The sequence below is a fragment of the Glycine soja genome, chromosome 14 (assembly GCF_004193775.1).
Source record: "Glycine soja cultivar W05 chromosome 14, ASM419377v2, whole genome shotgun sequence".
Lineage (NCBI taxonomy): Eukaryota > Viridiplantae > Streptophyta > Magnoliopsida > Fabales > Fabaceae > Glycine > Glycine soja.
This window is the reverse complement of record NC_041015.1, coordinates 43,173,181-43,190,240: the sequence shown is the minus strand read 5'-3', so window position 1 is coordinate 43,190,240 and position 17,060 is coordinate 43,173,181. Positions and strand designations below refer to the sequence as shown.

The window sequence follows — 17,060 nt, the reverse complement described above, 5'->3', positions numbered from 1 at the left end:
CATTGGCACTGAAGATGTTTTTGCATTAAAAAAAAACTTTTAAGTGATTTTTTTTAACTTAATAAAAGCATAGCAGTAAGAATCCAAACACATACCTCAGCTTCATCCTTGGTCATTCCCTCTTTCCAGGCTTGGTCAAAGAAACCATACAAGTAACTGGAGCCAAATCCTGCAAAAGAAAAATCAAGTAAACCATAGCTTTGCAAACAAAAGCCATGCATCCCAAGGAAAATGCTAACAGGCTAGAAATTATAAATTTAGAAATAACAATGAACACAATAGAAAACCCATGCCCACATTTGCAACAAGTAATTGATATCAAGGGAATAACATGGGCAATTGATACAGAAAATATATGTATATAGGGATACTCACATGTTTAGCTGAACATGAATACAGAAATAATAATAATAAAATTGTACTTCAACACATTTTTAACAGTGAAATACCTCCGATAGCAAAAGGTTGTTGTACTATTGTTCCACCCAAAGGAACTCCATAAATTTGTCCACCTTCATATTTATCCCATCCACCAACAATTAACCCGGTCTCTAAGAAATTCTGCCAATGAAAGTAAATGTACAACAAAGCCATAAATATTTGAGAGAGAAAGAGCAAAAGTGGGAGTATCCATCAAGCTAACACAATAGTGGATCATTCGGTAATATTTGGAATCAGAATACTTAGTTTTCCTATATCATTTAATGTCTAAGTCTAGTATAAAGATTGAAAATGGTTAGCAGCAATGACAACTATGTAACAAAATTGTGTCAGTATCAATTCGATTCAATTCGAGGTGCATCAATCTATTGTCAATACTTTTTAAATAGTCTGCCAATATTTCCCAATGAAAACAGGTAAACAGAACAATAATTAACTTGCCTGCTTTTGCCCTATTTAGATACCCACAGGCCTAGCTTGTTGAAGTGAATGCACATTGTTTGTTCAGTAAATGGTTCTCTGAAAGTGGCAAGCTGGTATGTATACATGCTTTTATGTTTCTCACTCTTTCTTGCTGTAATGGATTTGGTTGTTGAAGTGAATGCACATTGTTTGCTTATTGTTTGTTCAGTAAATTAGTTCATGTCATCCCCATCTGGACACTTAAACACATACAAAATTGTTTCCTTTTTATCCCTTTGTAAGATTCCAACAAATTTTGACTTTCCTAATAGATTTTGACTTGGGTAATTTAGAATGCACAGAGAATTATGTGGTTTATTTAGTATAGTCAGAGTTGAGAATATAAATGCAATGTATATTAGTTCGCATGTGAAAAAAGGTGTGTAAGGTTGCCCTACTATTTCTTTGTTTGTATTCATTTTGTGTAGATACCACACTGTATTAGTGCCTTACTTAAAAGTGGAATCAGACAAATTATCTGTAGTTTCCTGGAAGTGAATGACCATTGACTTGCATAACATTATGTAAAAATGACCACACTAATGTTGCTTCTGAAATAAAATAAAATAAAACTTCTTTCAAAAATATTGTTTAAATGTAAAAATGTTAACTCAGTTTAAATATAAAGACATCAAAAGATATGATGAAGATGCAGTAAACACATGCATGAGAATCATAAAGAAAACCAAGACAACACACACAAATTTATATTAGTTCATCCATAAATCTTGGAGGCATCTCTAGTTCCTATAACTATATGATTTTCATTAACATAGACACCAAATACAATGTACTGTATCTCCTCAAACATCCTCAACCTTTACAGGATTCTTCTTCAGCCTTTACAGGCACCACCAGTATTTTAAACCTCCGTAGGTTTCACTACTCAATATTCTTCTAGCCTCTACATGGCCTTCACTATTGTTTTCTAACCTCTGCTAGCTTTCCACTAGTATGAGTGCTTACCTGTATAGGCCGTCACCATTATTGTGCAAGCCTCTACAGGCTTTTCACCCGTATTCTCAGTCTATGTAGGCTCCACTCAACCCAAGTACTATTTCACTAGTCTTTCGAAGCTTATTGTCCACCTTAACATCAACCTTGTTTTGTTCACAACCAACTCCAACAAGAGCAATCCCCAAATTGCTCTTCTGAGTTTTGGAATCACAAGGTTCAATATAAGGACAAACTCCTTTAACATCTCTTAGGATAATTTGTTCAGTGTGGATCCGCTTATAAAGGTGTTTATAAACGCTCTATAGTGTGTGAAGAATTTGCCTCTAATCCTATATTATTTTGGCTAACAAAGACTTGTATCAAAACTTAGATGTTTTCTCTATTCAATTCAAGCTCTTTTCATCATACTCTGTATATTTTATTTCCCTTCCTTATAATGAAGTTTAACAAGTCGAGGTCATTTTAAATCCTTGAGGTATCCGTTTGTAGTAGATGGAAAAGATTGGAAGTCGTTGAAAGTGTGAGTGGTCCCTTTCACATTGCTGGTTGTTGGCTGTCTATGCTGTATTTAATGTTGTTTCTGAACTTTTTGTGTTGACACCTCTACTTGCCTAAGCAATCTTATGATATGGATTAATCTAACTACAATTATATAACTCTATAACAAGTTATCTCTAAGTAATATACGACTATAATATCAATGCTCAACTGTCGAAGTAATTAATCAATGTACCTTTACAATTATGATGAATACAGTTTCATCCAGAAAGAAGCTGTAGGACATTGTGAACAACACAAATATTAAGATAGTAGAAATTTGAAAAATAAAAGTAACTTCATTGAAGTAAATAACTCTAGAAGCAACACTTTCCTTCTACACCAGGATCTGGATCACCAACCAGTTTCCACTATTTGGAACTGATTTATTTAAAGGAAAAAAGGGAAGAAATTTTAGTCCCTTCAATTTCCTTTGTTTCTCCTCCAAACTTACAAACGAAATAAGATATTTTGATTTCCCTCCCCTCCTACCAAACAGTGGTAGGTCTCTTGCACAATGCCCTTCATAAATTGATTACTAAAATTATTTCTCCAATAAACATCGAATCTAGAAAAAGATGCCTTCCTAGGGGTAAAAAGTAAAAACAAATATTGACAGCAACAGGGAAAAAAGAGAAGGGCAGAGAGTGTCTATAAGATACACTTTGATAGCAGAAAGCCAAAAGCATTTAACTATACCAATCAAGAAAGAGGATTGCAAAAGTAAGCACAGATAGAAATAGTAAAAGAAATGTCCTGCTGCTATTCCTCTGAATGGCTCGTGAGAGTTCTATGTTACCAAGCTCAACATTCTTAGTAGCTTCAACAGCCTGTAAAAGGCAGCAGAAGAACTATTATATTTCTTGGAAATTGGAAATGCAACTATTTGTGCAGATTAAACATTTTGTACAATACAATGTTGAAACCTGTGAAAATATATACCTTCATAGTATGAATTGCTAATACATAGAGTATGGATATTAGGATTTTTAGGTGATTAAAATACAGATTATTTATTTTTAGGATCACTGGGTTATCAAGTGTCTAATGTATATACTAAGTTATTCGATCATAAATTTTCATAAATGATAAATTTGTTAATTTTTTTAATAATTATCTTAAAAAATTATATTAAAAATAATTTCTGGTTTTTTTGATAATGATAATAATTTGTTTTACACTTAACGATATTTTTTCTTAAAAATTTTAATAAAGAAAATACTCGAGTAACATTTTAAATCATTTTTAATATTTTATTCATAATGTATTTTTTTTTTAACTATACCAATATTATCATATAATGTATTTTTTTTTATAAATATGAGCAATATAACAAGTTAAATAGAAGTTTTATATAAATATATAAAAAAATATTTTTTTTATTTTTATAATTGTTTTACGTGCTAAATTATTTTATTGGGATGAAATAGTATTTTTCATAAAATAAATAGAAGTTAGTGAAGTTTAGCATTGATAGTCAATTTTTTAAAATAATATTTATAGATATTTAGGTTTATTTAGTTATTAAAATTTAAAAGTAATTATTCGGAATATATTATCTAAGCAACTACTACTAAAAATTATTAAAAAAATATATTTTTTTCCTAAAAATCATTTACTAGCAAGTAGCAACTTTGAGGTAATTCAGAAGTTACCAATAGTTTTATTATTGGTAGATTACCGTAAAGTAAGTGTTATTTTAATTATTTTTTAAAGATAAATACTAACCAGTATTCTTGAATATTAGTTAAAGAATTAAAAAAATATATTTTAAGTGAAATGTGTAAAGTAATTTTTTCTTTTAGTTCTTTAGCAAATGTAAGAAAGGGACATGTTAGTGAAATCCTTTTTTTTTAATGTACTTCTTTAAATGCCTAACTTTTGGAATGTGTAAAAATTGTCTATTTATCTCATAAATGTGAGAACTGTATAAAATTGAATATGTGTGAGTGTGAGAGATCCTTCCTTCTCACGGTTTTCTCCCTCCTTTCAGTTTCATCCTCATTCGAATTCATTAGTACGTAGCCTAGCCTATCCTATCCTAATTCCTAGCTTCTTTGGTACAGCACAATAGAAACAACTGTCATATTCATATATCTACTGATGAAGTAAAAGGCAATTGTAATAAGTATCAACACATGAACCTATTATTTGATTATTTTTTTTCTTCTACTTCTTAGCTATTTTTTTTCCCATACCTAACAGAACAAACAAGTATAACACTTGTAAATGAAATTTAGTTATTCAGATTTCAGATGGATTTAAAAATCCAAAGTTGATGAAAGAGGTGACAATGTTTGGGAATTAGGGGTGGTTTGGGGGTCACAATGATGAGAGGACCTGTTATTAATTTCACACCACACCTACTGAATTTGAGTTGATAGGCACTGCCAATGTTGCTTGTGTTGCTAAATTGAGGCTTGAGGAAATTTGGATCTGAACTTAAAATTCTGGCTTTGTATTGTTAACTCATCTCATAATGTGGCTTTGTGTTTCATTTTTATTTGTTACAAAACTGTACTCCTAGTGTGGTTGTAAATTATTTTTATGTTTTTAGGTTGTACTGTCAAACGTTGCGTAGTCTGTTGAGGATAGAAGTAGACAAGTAGTTGCTGGACTGAAGTTACACTCATCCATTCATCTGTAGTGTCACCGCAAGCAAAGGTTTAGTTAGTAGCCTATTTCGAGGTATGTATGTGATTCTGAAACTTATGTCCTCATTTATTACGTTGTTGCTTGATATGTAGCCTAGAGATTCCTAAATATTAGCAGTTAGTTACTAGTTAGAGAGTATGGAAAGACGGGTATAGCTTAAATAGGAGGTTAAATAGGGAGTGGGATTCAGCTTTGTTAGAAAAGGGTGTAGTGGCTTGGTTGTAAATAGGCGATATATATATAAACTTTACAACAGATAACAAACACTTTTTCTTAACAATAAGAACATGTGGGCCGAGCTCATATACCAAAGAGTAAATCTTATTGACTTCCATGATAGTAAGTTGACTCTCAACACTTTGAAAACAAGTGGTTTAGTGAGATAGTTATCAATTTTTTTAGTATCATAGAAATGACATAGAAGAACTTGGTAGAAAATGATGGCATAATAAGTTATTTTAAGAATTTCTATTTTCCTTTGTTTCGACAAACAATAGAGAAAATAATTTATGAATTTAGATGAAATCATCAAAGTGCTTCTAATTCTGACTACAACACTGTACCCGCCATCTCTTTTTCATACTTGAGATTCTTCATCCTAGTTAGCTCATCAAGTGACCTTTCTGCCTCCTTCTTCAATAAACCAATTTCACTCAAAAAATTAATTTAATATATATTATACTTAAAAATTAATTTTAACATGCATTTTAGTTATATTTAATTATTTAAAAGTAATTTATCAAAATTAATTCTATTTCACTTTAAAAGTTTGTTAACAAGTTCAAAATACAATAATTTTCTTGGATTCCTGAAGAAATTTATTATTTAAAAGTAATTTATTATATTAATTTTGTTAATATATTAAAATAGATTGTTCAAAACCTGAAGTAATTTGAGTTTATTAATATTATATTAATTTTGTTATTATTTAAATTACTTCTAATTGTTCAAAACCTGAAGAAATTTTCTATTTATTTATTTTTACTTAATTTTGTTCACTTAACTTAGATTCATAGATTGTATATGACTTTAGTCATTTGAGTTTTTTTTTAACTAGTTGCCTCACAATAGTTTTTGATTTAATATATTAAAACCATGGGGTTGATATCATTTATTGCTGACCTGATATTTAACCGTTTATTAAAATTATGATTCAACACCCAACTAATTTAACATGGTGAGGATTCCTGAAAAGTGAAACCTAATTATTTCTTGATAATGACCTAATTTGTTGATTGTTTGTTTATATAGAAATGAAGTGGAAAGAAATAAGAAGCAGAAAGATAGGATCAAAATATTAAATTTTTACCATTTGTTTGGAAAAAAAAAGGAAAGGAGTTATTTTCATGACATGGGATCTATTAGAAAACATCCTCCCTCCCTAAATCTTCATTTTCTTTTCTTTTTGTTAAATTCTTAAAATTAAATAAATATCTATAGCGTAAATTTTTTTAAAATTAATAACTAAGTATTGTGATAAGAAAAAAATAATGGAACAAAACAATACAATTGTCAAATTAAAAATAATGGATTTTCACCCTTCTTCTTCGCCCCCAACCCTCCACTACTTGTATTTTTCATTAAAAATAATCTTCAAATATATAAAATTATTATAGGTGACAATTTTTCTAATAACTATATGCTGACAATTTAAACGTGAAATTAATCTTTAGTTAAATTAAATAATTTGTGTTAATTGATTCATGTGTATGGTTTCATTATTATAATGTCTTTGTTCCAACACAGGCTATGACAAAGCATTTTAAAAAGCCATAGTTTTCTTTGTTATGGTTTTTGCTTTAAAATTTATTGATAGTCTAGTTCTTTCTATTGAATAATTGTCTCTAGTGCCTTAGGAGTTATGATACGACATGATTTTGAATTTTAACAAGGAGACTGTCTAGTATTTTTATTATAAAAAATAGTATGATCCGTCGCTGCCATGCCCCCCCTCTTGGTTCGATCCCATCTCCGCCTACATCTCCAGTGTTCTTCTAGGTTGTGGTTGTCTGTGAAAAGGGGTGATATATATCAATAATAATTAATTAAACTTTTTGGGTGCTTCTAGATGAGTTTTGATGCAGATCCTATATTTTAATGAGTGGATGTATGTAGCTGCATGTGTGCACTAATAAGTTCAGAAAATTTAAATTGTAGAACATTATATATAAATATATATATATATATATATATATATATATATATATATATATATATATATATATATATATATATATATATCCTAAGTAAGAAGGTACTGATGCAGTTTGATCAAAATATGGCATGGCATACATGCATAATTCCTATCCAACATGATGTGAAGATATATTGGTGAAATTATATACCAACTGATAATAATAAAAATAATTATAAACAAAAAATATAATGTAGGTTAGGTTCATTTTTACCTGCATGAATGGTATTGTTGACCTTAGGAATTTGACAAGAAGTGATATTAAAGTTTTCTTGGACACATGATAAGCCTCGATAATTTTAGCAGTTAGAAAATCAAAGAGAGGCTTAGCATAAGATGTGAAGCTCAAGGATTGATTCTTCACAATTGGTATCGACTCCTCCTTTAAATAAAAAAACATCACAAGAAAGCCATGATTATTATCTTTTGATGAAGTCATCAAATTAGAATAAACTGTTTTTGTATTTGGGACTCAGTGATAACATGTTAATATATTAAGACTTTTTTCACAAAATATTATGACAGAACTAATTAGAAGCATTTCCTTAGTTTTAGAACTTTTTTCAATCGAAACTGGAGTTTCATCTTGGTAACCAAAGAAAAAACTCCAATTGTAATTGAAGAACAATACTAAAAGCACCTAAAGAACTATACTAAGTTTTGTCAAAAATATTGTTCAAATTATAGACATTATTTCCTTTCCCATTGTTCAATAGACTACTCTAGACTACATATGAGAGCTATAAGATTAGTTTAGTGGTTGAAGAGAGAAGGAGAGAGGGAGAGGTCACTCACACTCCCTTTTTGGCAGTGTTTTAATACAACAATAGTATCTGTTATGTTTTTCAATTTTGATTATTGTTAATTTCCTTCATTTAACAATGAATACTTTATTTGTATGCCATTTTCACATTTATGTCGTTATTTATTATATTGTTGGTTCACATGAAACTATTGTGTAGTACTACATTCTACTTCATTGAGCGAGCCATAGTTCCCCGTTTGAGGTTCAATACAACGATTAATACGGATAGTTTGGATTAATTGTTGTATTGAATCTTGAATTGTCCGTTTGGACAGTTTGGGAAGACAAACTTTTTTTACTTCATTTTCACTTAAAATTTAACTACGTTGTGTTATTTTTAACTAGATTTCGGACACTGCATCTTGCTTTGTTCTCCGGGTGCATACATGATCGGGGTGAATCGTTGTCACCACTTTCATGTTGTGTACTTGGAGACCAAAGCGAAATGCTGCCGAAATTTAGTTAAAAATAACACAACATAGTTAACTTTTAAGTGAAAATGAAGTAAAAAAATGTTTTCCTGAATGGGGTAGGGTCACACCTTTGGTTTAATAAAAGAGAGGTTCACATGCATATCGAATAATGTATGGCGCCTGACAGTACAACAAAGATGGATCGGCGTTGGATGAAAACAGCATGCATAACTGAAGAGTACGAAAATGGGGTTGAAGGTTTCTTAAAATTTGCTAAAGATAATGCATCCGACAATGGTGGACTATACTTTTGTCCTTGTGTTAAATGTTTGAATGGGCGACGACAATGTTTGGATGACATTAGAACACACCTTATCTGTGATGGTATCTGTCCTACTTATACAAAATGGATATGGCATGGTGAGTTACCAGAAATGTCATCAACCCCTCCAACCGCTCCAACTGATGAACAAGTCAGTGATCAAATAGAAGACATGCTACGTGATCTTGGACAAGAGGGTTTTAGGCAAGCAAATGCACCATATTATGACACCTTAGATAATGATTCAAAGATTCCATTGTTTATTGGATGTACTAAGTACACATGGTTATCAGGGGTGTTAGCTCTGGTCAATTTGAAAGCAAGATTTGGGTGGAGTGACAAAAGCTTCAATGAATTACTGTTGTTATTAAAGAATATGCTTCCAGGAGATAACACGTTACCAAAGACTCATTACGAGGCAAAGAAGATATTATGTCCTGTTGGAATGGAATACCAAAAAATGCATGCTTGCCGTAATGATTGCATTTTGTATAGACATGATATCCCCGGAGCGTTCAAGTGCCTCTAATAGTTCTGCGGCTACGATAACCCCGGATCAGTTGGTTCAAATCATAGGTAATCTCAAGCAAGAGTGGACAAAAGAGGTAGAAGATGCAAGCAAAAAAAAATGGACATGCTGCAAAAGGAGTTGGATGCAATCAAGACTGAGTTGTCCCAAATGCAAACTCAACAGTCAGCCCCTGTACAACCGGCTAACCCTAATGTGTTGATTACACGTGTTAGCACCAAAGAAAGTTGTGCAGAAGCTATTGCAAATGTTGTTGCTGGGGACCCATCTGCGGTTGAGGAGAATACCATGGGGTTGTATGTTGTTTGTGGCGACAGTAAACAATTGGTGGCCTTAGGAAAGGTGTATCAAGTTGGCGGCATGATACACAATGTTCCTTACGCAGATGAAGTCGTGAGGGTTTCTGTGGTTACTGTTTATGATGGTGATGCAAGGGTCCCAATTCCCACACCTGAGATTGAATACGTTAGGGAGGCCATGAACACATTCATTGGCTGGCCAACTAATCTTGTCAAACCTTTCTCCGTTGTAAGTGAAATGATTTTCCTTGTGGTTCCCCTAAATTAAATGGCATATTCCAATAATGGTTGCTAAATTAAATTTAATATTTATTTTATAAAACTATGTAGGATTCCAATCAAGATGTAAGGAATCCAAAAGGACATGTTGATCGGTCAAATGCAGGTGTTGCAAAGGATCCACTTGGAGAAATCATGAAAATACTTTATGAAGTGTATATGAATCCAGTGGAACTCCCGTGGGAGGCTAGCCGATTTGGAATTCCAAATATAGATGCCAAATTTTACATCACACATGCTGATATGGCTGAAATAATATCAGGTCACAAGTGTTTAAACATTTCTATACTACAGCTATGGATGATGTAAGACATTTAATTACAACCTTTAACCCTAAATGTTATCATAAGCAACAAATTGTAAATGTAATACATTTGTGGTATAATGATTGTATTGTCTTTCAAATAGGTATTTGGATGAGTGTGCTACAAGCATAGGTGATGGCTCAGTGTATAGCTTCCTTGAGCCTCAATCAATACACATTGGTAAAGAGGACCGTCAACAATGTCAACTTTATATTGAGACATGGGTGAAGGAATCACAACGATGCTTGAACTTAGGAGCATACTTGCATCAGTAAGTTAAATTTTTTTGTGGCATTTAACAAATGTTATGATTTCTAAACTTGCTAATTATAATCGTCAACTTCAGGTCACATTGGCAACTATTTGTTCTCTGTCCTAGGGAAAACATGGTTGTTTGGTTTTGTTCATTGCGAAAGAAGCCTGATGTTAACATAAAAGCCGTAATAAATAGGTACGAGTGTAATGTACTTAAAGATAGCCGAGCTGTCATTGTTGTTGAATATGTAGCGTAAATGTTTGTTATAAGTAACATCGTATATAATTTCGTTTACTAGTGCAATGAAGACAATAAGTAGTTCTTTGGAAGGCATGTCTCAGCAAGGTCCACCTCGGTGGATTGAACCCAAGGTTAGATGGTCGTTTAGATGAACCCCTATGTAATTTTTAAAGGGTACAAGGTATAATAGTTATTTTCACTGATAAATATAGAGTCATGTTCAAAGTGGAGGGTGCGAGTGTGGATACTATGTGATGCATTGGATGTGGTGCATCGTTAGTGGTCGTTTGAAGGATGACTGGAACAGGGTATATATACAAAGTCTAATTTCAATTTTCACGTTAGTTGATATTTGTTTAATTATTAATAATGTCTTCCATTGTTAATTTTGTAGTGGTTCTCGGATGGATCAGCATTAGATGTGGAGGCCATGACAATAATTCGAAAGAATTGGGCAACTTACTTTTTAGCTATTAGAAATAACAGATGCTAAATATGATGTACATTATTATGAATGAATACATTTTCCTTTAATGACACCCTTTAGTGGTATATTTTAATGAATTGTTTCATGTCACATTAATGTTTTTTAAAAACCTACGTAATGGTTTAGTAAGGAGTTTATGTATTCTGAAATTGTTTTGGTTTGTTGTAGTCTCGTATTAGAAAATATATATTTTGATAGGATGAGTGCAATTTTCTTAGAAATTGTACTCCTACTATGTATGTACTGCACAATTGCACCTTCCATCAACTTAACAACACGTAGTTACTTGTGATAGCACTTGTATTATTTTTCTTCCCATTACCGCAAGGCCTGAAGTGGTAAGTAGATAATGCCCTGCGTGTATTATTATAATTTTTTTTACCATACATGATGCATAATATGATCATTTTATTTATATATTTAGCTCATTTTATTTTATTTATTATTTAATACATTATATAATATTAAAATATATCTTTATTTTACTATCAAATTATTTTATATTTAGTTTTGAGATAGCAAGGAATACTTTCTAACAAACTCCTTCAAATACACTCTAAAAGATAGTGTGTTTAAAAGAATGATAGAAAATGTGTCCTAACATTTTTCTTTAATTTTTTTATCAAATAGTTAATATTTATTTTTTAAAAAAAAATTGATAAAAATAATAATTAAGGATTGCAACAAAACCTTGATTACAAATAATAATGAAAATAACAAAATGATAAAATACACATCTCAAATTTTAGTGAATGTAACACATTGATTTGATTTTAAAAACAAAGAATGATAACAAAGTCTAAAAAAAATGCTCTACAATTGCTGCGTAACACTATGGGTTTTTTTAGGTCCTGCAATTACATTGTGACTACAATTGTGACCTATCAACTGCAATTGTATGCAACTTCCCACAATATCAACAATTGTGATGAAACTGCAAGAGCAACTATAATTTACAACTTTACTATTGCAATTTAAAACCGTGTCCAATAACATTGTTGGATTTAAAATTGAATTTTGTACCAATTGAATGACAAACATGGTAATCTCATCTGTGATGAGAAACATAACATTGAAAAATTAAAAAAGAGAATTCAGATATGCTCTTTGCAAAACATTTTGTACAGGCAAATTCGAGAAAAGAAAAGGAAATACAAACATTGAAGGAAACATGTTTTCAAATCTACCAATAATTAAAATGAAAAAATGATAAAAAAGAAAAAAAATCTTAATATTTACTAACAGGCAAATGACTGTTATCAAGTCACCTTCATTTGGGGATGGTATTTGTAGATGGTGGGACAGTTTCCTAATCTACTTCAAAATTCAATTTACCACAAAGTTTAGAAGTAAAAGATATGTTTGCTAATAGAGCCAACATTACAATGATGGTTTTCGTGAAAACGTCTTTGAAATGTCAAAACGATGTTGTTTTTACAAAAACCATCATCGTTTTTGATAATTCATAGATGGTTTGACAAAAACCATCTTTGAACATGGCCAAGTTTGAAAGACTCGTGCTTAGCTTGCCTGTTCCCAATTCGTTCACTCCGACACCATCAACTTGTTTGTGCACCTCGCTCTACGTGTGTTCACTCTGCCTCTAGCAGCACCGACATCGTGGTTCTCTCACCGTTGAAGTCGTTGTCGTCGTGATGGGTTCGTGAGAGCATTAAGTTGTGCTGCATTGGTACGTATGTGTCTACTTCCTTTCCATTTATTTCGTTTTCCATGGTGGCCTATGTTTTTGTTCTTGGTTTTGACCTTTTTTAGTTCATCTGTTTGTTGTTTCTTTGTTGGCATGCATTCTTACATTTGAAATTAGCTTAAGTACAATTGTGGGTATTTGTTGATTGGTTGTTCTCTGTGTAATGATGATACTATGATATAAAGGGCACACATGCCTCATACACATTGAGAGGCACTGAAAGTATTCAAATGTATGTTCTAAATTCAATGAAAGTATATCTCCTTTATCGAATCTCTAAATTGTACTTTACTAAAAACTCATTCTTTTTCAACAAAAAACAAGAAAGAAGAAACCCATTTCTTCCTTCAAAGTTGTTTGTGTTCCTGTTGCAACTTTACAAAAACAACAAATTGGTACCATAGGCTTCTTCTTAAGGAACCAGTGAGAGTAGTCACCATGGACATAGAATTCAATTGTTCACCAATTGCTCCTAGCCTCCTACCATGTTTTACATAGAAAATTATCAAATTTGAATTGTGAGAATAGACACTTAGTTGGAAGCAATGGATCTTTTAGGAAACTGTAGAAGAGGATTATGAAATTCCTTCTTTTCTAGATAACCCCATAATGGCCTAGATCAAGGATATAAAGGACCAAAAAACAAGAAAGTCGAAGCAAAGATATGTTTGTTTGTCTCTGTTTCATCAACTATCTCCATTCCAATCATGTCACTCAAATCAGCAAAAGCAATATGAGATTATCTCAAACCAAAGTATGAATTGAAGGGAATTTGATCAAAGATCTTGAACTGCATAGAGATTTTTTTTTTAACTATATATTGTTTGAATCATTTTCTATCTTCAAACCTATCATTAACTCATACATTATTTGCGGAGTTTCACAGATTTCTAGTTTGGACTTAATGCTTCCCACTAAAGCTATTACCTTATCCTTGGTCTATGTTAGAATGTGGGTTAGAGCCTAACTCAATCCTACAAACAGGCTTATAAGATGAGGATTGTTCCTGCTCACTTATATACGTTATATTGGTGCTATCTAAAGCCAATAGGATTTCAACATGTCCCTTTTAGCCCACAGCTATCCACCACAAAGTGGGACTCCAACATATCCTTCTTCTGCCCACAACTACTTATATGTAATTTAATAAATGAAATTTATTAATCTTTATCTAATAAATACCATAATATATATATATATATATATATATATATATATATATATATATATATATATATATATATATATATATTGATTTTGAGATATACACTTATTCCCAACAAATTTTTAAAAGAAAGTGAGCACTTATATTTTATTTGGTAAACATGAGCTAAAAAGTGATTACTGATTCTAGTTGAATGCTAAATAGAAGCCCGTGTAATCCTAGTACAAAGCATTATATTTACTACGCAACTAGTTATCCACTTAGGTTTTGAATTTAATTTTATTTGAATTTCTGCGCTATATTATTTTAAAAAAATGAAATGACCGTGAAGCCATATAGGGACTCCTAAAGGCCAAAATTATCCCTATTTTTTGTCCTCTTTTGGGAACTGCATATTGATTTCTCACCATTGCCTCATCTGAGTCTTTCAAATTCATGTTCTGAATATTGACTTTAGATTTTGTAACTTACACTACTACAAAAAGCTCATATAACATTGACAGATTAACATCGGTTTTCTACAAAACCGATGTTAAGCTAAATGCGGTGGCATATTTGTAAATAATGGATATTCCTTAACATCGGTTTTTCAAAAATCGATGTTAATTAAAAGACTCTAACATCGATTTTTGAAAAACCGATGTTAACACCATTAGTTAACATCAATTTTTGAAAAACCAATGTTAACATATCATACGATAACATTGGTTTTTTGGAAAACCGATGTTAACGTCTTTTAATTAACATCGGTTTTTTAAAATCAATGTTAAGGTATGATTTTTTAACATCGGTTTTTCTTAGAAAACCGATCTTAACGTTAACATCATTGGATTAACATTGGTTTTTTGATTGAAAACCGATGTTGGACTTATATTTTAAAATATCAAAACTCAAGCCCTACTACTTTCCCCGCGCTCTGTTCTTCACTTGTTGTTGTTCTTCTTTGCTTCTTCTTCTTCGTGACTGTCAGTATAGCTTCTTCAGCTTCTTTGTACAACTTCTTCGCGACCGTGACACGTAGCCACGTTACCTAGGTACAGATTCTCTTCTTCTTCTTCTTTGTAACCGCAAGGACCTTAGTCTTTGTTGTCTTCTTCTTCTTCTTCTTCTTCTTCTTCTTCTTCTTCTTCTTCTTCTTCTTCTTCTTCTTCTTCTTCTTCTTCTTCTTCTTTGTTTGAGGAACTTGTGCTCACTGCAAGGATGTTTGTTTGTGTGTGTTGCAAGGAGTTGGTTTGTGGAAGTCGTGCTCGCGGCAAGAATTAGGTTTTTGCTCGCAAGGTGTCATTTTAAGTGAGGTAAACTATTTCTTCTAATTATTGTGATATCTTCATCATGAGTAGTTCATCATGAGTTTTGCATCTAACATCTTACAATATGAAGGATACAAGTAACATGTAAGCATGAATTGTTGGTTACTAATGCAGTTGCAGTGAGTTATATCATTTTATTCCCTTTTTCCTGTTTGGTTTGTGATCAATGTTGTCATCAAGTTTGTAAATTGTGTTTTTTGGTTGTTTATTTATAGACAAAGGGAGTCGATTCTGCGGCTTCTACATCAAAATATGGATCTGGGTATGTCTTTTTCTACAATTATTGTTTCCATGTTATACCCTTTAGAGTGTCTCTTTCTACAATTACTTTTGTGATGAATATACGACACTGAAGCAAAAGAACAAACATGGTCTATAGAATTGACTAAACAAACCTTTCCCTGTATGCCATATTAACACATACTAAAGACATCCTATTCCCGTGTTGTTAAAATATCTAGAGGATGCCCCATAATCCATATCAAATAGGAAACAAATATGAAAACCACTCCTAAGAGATCATCTTATATATTTTAAGAGACTTTATTATAATGAGGTTATGAGATGTATCCTTAATCATTGTTCAGGGTGCTCACTCATGAGTAGTTCATCATGAGTATGGTTATTTAAAGATTATTATATTGATAATGCATCGATTTTGGAATATTTTAATATGTGAGACTTAGAGTACTAAATGGAATGGTGCCTTTTGGACATGTATGGGACTTGCAGACAACAATTGGTGTAGAACCAACTTTAATTTTTTATCTTCTAGATTTTGGTTGTTGTGCAAATAATATTTATGACCTGAATTGTATTTAGTATGTATTACAATCCCTTTGAGGCCTTAGATAAAATGCAAACTGTTTATGACTCTTTCAGACACCCAAAATAGTAGTTTCAATGTTGTACACACATATATTAAGGGAATAAGCTGTTGAAAGATACATATATGCCAGTTAGTAATACGATCGTAGTTGATAGTGTATCCATCTTCACCATACTGTGCTTGGCTGCTTGCAAGTTGCTTGAGTGAAGTTATTATTAATGCAATAAATATAGTACTGCTTCTGTAGGCCTCTTCTCTTATTTGTTGGTGGCTTTCTCTCGGTTCTTACTTCACCCGATTTGGCCCTTGTCATTATACTTATGTGATGTCTCACAAGCATTAAGTTGTGGATCTAGTATAGTGCAGTTTGTGAATTTTTTTTTGTCTTTAGCATTTTAGTTTATAAGAGTAAAGAGATCTTCATTAGTTTAAGTAAACTCACAGCTTAAGTAAATTAGTTCAAATTTTGTCGGGAGATAAGTAAGTTCTTTTATTTTAAGTTTAAGTAAATTAGTTTTGTTGGTTATTTTCTTTTTTAATTGTAAGATTTAAAAAGTTATCTTCTATTTTAGTTCACTTCTTAGTTCTCTATAGGTATAAGATACATTTGCTTGTGACTCAATTAAGCTTCTTTTAGTGGTGACCCGATCGAGGTACGAGGAAAGCTTCAAGTCTCCGCGCCATTGTTTTAGATCTCACTGCCATTGTCACTGTTTCTGTTAAAGGTAAGCTTGGTCTCTTTGTGATCATGTACTCTTTTATATAAATATATGATTTTTCGAATGAGGAAAGGGAAATGGAGGGGAGAAAAGGGTGGGAAGCAATAGAGAGAGAGAGAGAGAGAGAGAGATAGAGAGATTGTGTTAG

At 31.8% G+C, this 17,060-nt stretch overlaps 2 protein-coding genes across 2 annotated transcripts; both read left to right on the top strand.

Moving 5' to 3' along the window:
- Positions 1 to 9,302: 9,302 nt before the first annotated feature.
- On the top strand, positions 9,303 to 10,473 carry LOC114384087. Its single transcript, XM_028343759.1, has 3 exons — positions 9,303 to 9,843; positions 9,945 to 10,198; positions 10,302 to 10,473. The coding sequence occupies exons 1-3, from the start codon at positions 9,415 to 9,417 to the stop codon at positions 10,471 to 10,473; spliced, it is 855 nt and encodes a 284-aa protein (XP_028199560.1). The 5' UTR covers positions 9,303 to 9,414.
- An 8-nt stretch (positions 10,474 to 10,481) lies between these two features.
- Positions 10,482 to 11,515, top strand: LOC114383543. The gene is made up of 4 exons (XM_028343226.1): positions 10,482 to 10,649; positions 10,753 to 10,825; positions 10,907 to 11,002; positions 11,089 to 11,515. Exons 1-4 carry the CDS (start codon positions 10,585 to 10,587, stop codon positions 11,185 to 11,187), a joined length of 333 nt encoding a protein of 110 aa, XP_028199027.1. The 5' UTR covers positions 10,482 to 10,584; the 3' UTR covers positions 11,188 to 11,515.
- The last annotated feature ends 5,545 nt before the right edge of the window (positions 11,516 to 17,060 follow it).

Bases quoted from the DNA above. Each gene is read 5' to 3' on its own strand.
- LOC114384087 (XM_028343759.1), top strand. From the start codon at position 9,415: ATGGACATGCTGCAAAAGGAGTTGGATGCAATCAAGACTGAGTTGTCC. The intron at 9,844-9,944 runs GTAAGTGAAATG...AAAACTATGTAG, and splicing joins TTGTCAAACCTTTCTCCGTT to GATTCCAATCAAGATGTAAG. The intron at 10,199-10,301 runs GTAAGACATTTA...TCTTTCAAATAG, and splicing joins ATACTACAGCTATGGATGAT to GTATTTGGATGAGTGTGCTA.
- LOC114383543 (XM_028343226.1), top strand. From the start codon at position 10,585: ATGGTTGTTTGGTTTTGTTCATTGCGAAAGAAGCCTGATGTTAACATA. The intron at 10,650-10,752 runs GTACGAGTGTAA...TTCGTTTACTAG, and splicing joins ATAAAAGCCGTAATAAATAG to TGCAATGAAGACAATAAGTA. The intron at 10,826-10,906 runs GTTAGATGGTCG...TGATAAATATAG, and splicing joins CTCGGTGGATTGAACCCAAG to AGTCATGTTCAAAGTGGAGG.